At 49.7% G+C, this 5577-nt stretch overlaps 1 protein-coding gene; it reads left to right on the plus strand.

Moving 5' to 3' along the window:
• The first annotated feature begins 1749 nt into the window (after positions 1-1749).
• Positions 1750-3676, plus strand: GSTUM_00003293001 (uncharacterized protein). XM_002836915.2 has 3 exons: positions 1750-2426; positions 2514-2782; positions 2856-3676. Exons 1-3 carry the CDS (start codon positions 2371-2373, stop codon positions 3308-3310), a joined length of 780 nt encoding a protein of 259 aa, XP_002836961.1. The 5' UTR covers positions 1750-2370; the 3' UTR covers positions 3311-3676.
• The last annotated feature ends 1901 nt before the right edge of the window (positions 3677-5577 follow it).

The raw sequence follows: 5577 nt of genomic DNA on the forward strand, positions 1-5577 counted from the left end.
TGCGATGTGATATGTTGGTCGGTATGTTCTTCCGGATTTACTACAAGTAGAACTAGCTTGTGGTCGTGTTTATTAGGAGATGAGGTGGGTAGGGATGTGCACAGGGAGTACGAGTACTTGTACAGTACCAGAGTATCATAGGAGGTAGAACTAGTACAGTACCGTACTCGAGTATCATGTCATACCAAAAAAAGCTCCCTACTAATTTACCACTACTACGATACGCCTCCCCCATTCATTCCTTTCCCTTAAAACTATTTCCATGAAATTCGACATATGACTATCCTACGGTATTCGAACTCGTAATCTGCTACTTAGTGGCTTGTGGTCACACCCCCCCCTCCTTCCTTCTCTCTTTCTTATTTTCTTCTTCCTCCTCTCTTTCATCCCCCAGCCCTGCAGATGACTCCCTTAAAGAGCCCCAGTAAGGCTGAAGATCACTTACCTCTTCTACGAGACATGAACTTACTTTCCTGCCATTACTTTGCTGGAAATTTGATCGATCGCATTGCTATGGCTGACTTGATGCTTTGAAACCTTTTCCCATGCGGGCGGTGGGTGTAGAGAAAAAGCAAAAATGAAGTAGGAAATGCACTTCGAATGCTATGGTAACATGGTGTGTTCATGGCCGTATTTTCTTTTTTCATTGGTTGCCCGTCCGTCGGTTTGTCAGAAAATGACCATTTGGGGTTTTGTTCGGGATATGAGAACGCTTGCGCGAAAGGGACGTGGTACTGTGAGATGGTATTGGGATGGGATTTTTTTTTTCCCCTCCAAAGAAGCCTCGATACTTGCACGGTCTTGTAGCACAAAGCTGGTTCTAGCGCTCAATTACCATGGCGGCATTGTGCCCGTGCTCCACTGTGGTCGTGTTTAGTCCTGTTTAGTCTTGTTGGTCCAGTCCTTTTGTACTACAACTGGACGCCGGATGATGTCAGTCCACTTCTAACTCTCCACATCTCCACATCCCCTCATCCCCCCCCTCCCCGCTCTTCACGAACCGACCGACCAACCGATGAAGTGTATAAAAAAAACATCCGAACCATCCCAACGAATAAACCATACCCGGTCCATCATCGTCATCATCGGAGACTGCGATACTGACCGCAGGATACTCTCGCCAACTCTGTACGGTGCTATACATGCCGCTACGTCTGATGGGGCAAGTATATTCGAGTGACAAAGCATGAATTGGGGGGATTTCCCCGCGTGCGCGTGTGCATGAGCGTGTGCATGCTGTCGAGCAGGGTGGGTGGGAGTTAGAAGTTGTGGTAACCCGGTACCGTGCAAGTACCGTACCTACCTACTCGAGTACTCGAGTACTCGCACAGGTATCATAATAACGGTGGCTGACACCTGTGCCCGGGCACGGCATTACTGGTACGGTAGTTGAATTAGGTTCGCAGAACGTCGTTTTGGACTTCCCGATGGGGGGGGGAAGGAAGGAGGGTCCTTGTCTCGTGGTGGTGAGTTCGTTTCTGCTGCAAGGGATGAGAGAAGGGTTCAATTAAGGGTTCCTCGAGTACCGGTGCGTTATGTGTTAATGCACGGTACTGTGGTGTGAGGAAGGCTATTTACTACCGGCTGGGAGGTGGATATGGGAGTGGGAATGGGAATAGGGAATTATTGAAGGGGAGAGAAGTGCGGTACCGGTGTCTACTGTAAGGGGCGATACCGTCGACACACAGGTTGGTATCGTGGATTAGAATTCTTCGCATGCGCATTCCTGATGCAAACACAGTCTCGCCTAGGAACCGATATTCTAGATCTCCAGGAGTAACCTCAGCTTGGGATCGACGATAGCGACAGAGTAAAAAATGGGTTTCCGCCGCAACGTCGCGGGGTAAAATCCTATCGGCAAGAAAAAGAAAAGAAGAGAAAAGAAAAGAGTTGGGTCGGTGAATATTTTATTTTTCTAATAATTTTCATACTATTGCTCTTTCCTTCGGCGTACCGGTATCATATCATTCTACGGATCCGATCATACTATGATACTTTTTGAGTCACTCAAACTTTAACGAGCAAGGAGGGGAGAGTTTTCCGGGTCGAGGGTTGAGGCTCTGCGGAAGCTATTTTAGGCACTGGCGGTCAGTTCCGTTTCGGGAATCCTAATCGACCCCCCTCAGATAAACTAGGGCATACCAGAGCTGAAGTTGAAGTGAATGAGCAAAGTCCCCGGGCAGCACTCTTTGCCATCATTACCAACACCATCGTCGCCTTCCATCTTCAGACACATTCTGAACTGCCGGTACCCTCAGCTTCTTATCTACGCCGCATTGAACTCGTGTACTCCTGTACGCCGCTTCACCTCCTCTATACCGTCATAACAACCAAGTATAACCAGCCGACCAGCCAACCAACCTCCGATCCATGAATCCGATACCCAACAACGTGGACGAGGTTCTCCCGGGTCTATTCCTCGGAAAGTAAGCCTTATCGCAACCCCTCGCGAGCAAGACAGACCTCCCCCCAGTACCCTTCATGATTGTCCCACGCTAACGCCATGTCTCTAGCCTTGTAGCCGCAGAATCGCTAGATATCCTCAAAACGTGTGGCATAACACACGTCCTATCCCTAACCCACTCCCTTCCAAAAATTCCTGAGGAAGCGGGTGTAATCCATCGGCACATTCCAATCCTCGACGTCCCGACGCAGAATATCCTCGCCGTCATCGACATATGCCTGGACTTTATGGCCGAGGCCCTGCGCGAGGAAGGGAACAACATCCTTGTGCACTGTTACTTGGGCAAGTCCCGGAGCGGGGGTGTTGTTGTTGCTTATGGTACCGTATACCCTCTCGCCCTACTCCCTTCCCCATCGACCCCTCCTAACAGGAACTAACTCGTGTTTCTTAGTCATGAAAAAGCAAAATATCCCTCTCGCCCTCGCTCACGCCTTTGTCAAATCCAAGCGTCCGCTCGTGCACCCGAACCGCGCGTTCAGGAGCCAATTAGAACTCTGGGGTACGTCCGGCTACGATTCTGCTATACTTAATGATCACGAGATCGTCGATTTTGGATTCGGCGAGGAAATCCCCGCCGCGTATAAGAAAAAGAATAGTAAGAGTAGTAGCAAACGTCACGGTCACGGTAGTAGTCTTGACGGGGCTAGCGCCTTGCGCTCCCAAGATCTCGCCCGCAAGTTGGAAGAGATTGCCCCGCAGGAGGCGGTGACAGGGGAAGAGGCGGGAGTGAACGGAGGGTGGGGGGTTGTGCATATGGATGAGGTTACGAAGACTTTCTTTGAGAGTTGTCTTGATGAGGTTGGGATTGTAAAGAAGAGTTCCAGGAGGGTGTGCTGGGTCGGGTAAGAAACCTTTTGGCTTGGGCGTGTCCTGCAGTATGTCTTCACTTTCTTTTCTTTCTCCTCCACGATGGCGGCACTTGTCCTTTTCTCCACTGTTTTCGAGTGATTCGTTTCCTGCAACGTGGCGGCTGGGCAAGTGGGTTGTGGTGTTTTTACAGGGATGTGGCTTGGTGCATGGAGTCTCACTCGGTTCTTGTGTCTGGTGTTGAATGTCGAGCGCTATGTTATCATATTTATGGCGATGATGTTTTTTATGATTCTGGTATGATGATGGAAATGGGGTCTTGTTTATTGTACGGAGTCTCGCGCTTGGGCTTATGTTTTCCTCTAAACATTATATCCAATAAACATGGCAAATGAAATTACTCCTCGCATTATGTACCCTCCTCGACTTATGGGACCCAGAGATATACCAAGGCATGAACTAGTGTGGGCTCCTTGAGATCTCACAGGGGCTGGTGACAATTTGCTCCATTTTTAGCTAGTTCTTCACCTATAGCGCCCAAAAACCCACCTCCGGGTAGTGTGGGGGGACCTGTAGGAAGCTTTCTTTTGCAGATCCATTCAAGTCAGGTACGATACTTGTTGACTCCGTTTTCGCTCTTCCGGCCTTTCCTTTCTTCCGCCCCCTTCCGCCCGGCCTTCCCAGGTATGAATATCATATGCTTCATTGTTGCTATGATAGATAGACTGCAAGTAGGGGGGGGGGGGTAGGGTGGAAGAAGGAAAGAAGGGAGCGCAGCAAGTCCGATCAGATCTTCTTGACCGCCATAACTGCCATTTCACTACCGTGCAGAACACAATGGGAGTTCTGGTGGCCTCGCTGTGCGGTGAGTATCATAGCTAGACTTGATTCGTTCTCCCTATCCCGTCCCTTGCGGTTCGCTGGCGGGATAGGTGCAGGCTGCGGAAGCTTCGCTACTGGTGGTTAGGAAAGCACCCCTTGTTTCTCAGTGTCTATCGGCGAATGCGCAAAAGTGATAACTAACAGTTGTGGATAAAGGCGGAAGGAAGGAAGATGAATCACGCAGCAGTAGTAATCACAGATGGTGGAATAAGAAAGGATTCACTTGGAACTTTGGGTCACGGACGGAGAAAGGTAATAATGGGGGTTACGATGATTTGTTCACAGTCACTTTTAAACAATTTGTGAACGGTAGGTTGTGTTCTGTGTCCTGCGTACACTAACTACTCCCGTGGTTGGTAGAGGAAAAGGGTGTCAGGAGGATCTTCTCCGGAAATCTCCAAAAAGCTCTAGAGAAATCTGTAGAAGTACAGCGTACTTCTGGGACTTTTTACCAGTTGGACTCCAGGAATTTGAATACTCGGTCTGCCTGCTGCTAGTATTGTCCTTTTGGAAAAACCTTCAGCGTGTAGAGTGCGCACCACTACTACAGACCTCGAGCGTTCTTTATTTGGTCCTGTAGTTGTTTCTGGTGATTCAGGGGAGTGTTTTGAATATTTTCTTCCTTCGAGTTCCGCCCTTCTTGGTGCTGGTTTGTCGCCTTTTTTTTGGCGGGCCGTCCGTTAGGCTCTGCTCCTAGCGAGCGGGAGGTAAGGCGTAAGTGCTGGGTTGTGAGTATGGGGAGGGGGGGTGACATTATCGGGTGATGTAGATAGTATGGGGGGTTTTTTTTTTTGGAGGGTAGTAAAATAGGAGGAGGGGGGGGGGGATCAGCGAATAATACACTGAAAGTGTATGTCTTGTCAAACGGGGATATTGTTTCGGCCTGTTCGTTGACCCTCTCTTTGTTGCGATGCTGAGACTCATGATACTAGTACTGTGCAAAACAAGTATCATAATATTATAACCAAGTCTGCGATTCCAAATCACCCGGGTGTATTCGCCAAACACCCCGATATCCAGATACCACCTGAACATTCCAGCTAAAACATGCCCTACCAAACCGACCCCAAACACTGGGACTCCGCGAGGAACTTTTGATCACAAACGACATGCTCATGAGCCGGGAGCCGGGCGGGGTGTCGCCACCCCCACCCGGCAAACCAAATAAGATTATGATATGATTCAGGCGTAGGGGTACATGATCTCTAGACTTTGTGGGCGAGGCATGCCACCCATACAGAAAGTCCCGGAACTACCGTACTCGCTGAATGGGATTGCGGGGAAGGGAAGGGAAGGGAAGGGAAGCGTGGATTGTCTCTAGCAGGTTGGGGGTCCCACATGATACCACGTGGTGTCAATTCACCGGCAGATCGTGGTCTCGGCTGATGTACCGTAGTTGCCTGGTCGTGGCTGCCAGAGGGGAG

The sequence above is a fragment of the Tuber melanosporum genome (assembly GCF_000151645.1).
Source record: "Tuber melanosporum whole genome shotgun sequence assembly, scaffold_166, strain Mel28".
Classification (NCBI taxonomy): domain Eukaryota; kingdom Fungi; phylum Ascomycota; class Pezizomycetes; order Pezizales; family Tuberaceae; genus Tuber; species Tuber melanosporum.

Bases quoted from the DNA above. Each gene is read 5' to 3' on its own strand.
- GSTUM_00003293001 (XM_002836915.2), top strand. From the start codon at position 2,371: ATGAATCCGATACCCAACAACGTGGACGAGGTTCTCCCGGGTCTATTC. The intron at 2,427-2,513 runs GTAAGCCTTATC...CCATGTCTCTAG, and splicing joins CCGGGTCTATTCCTCGGAAA to CCTTGTAGCCGCAGAATCGC. The intron at 2,783-2,855 runs GTACCGTATACC...CGTGTTTCTTAG, and splicing joins GGGTGTTGTTGTTGCTTATG to TCATGAAAAAGCAAAATATC.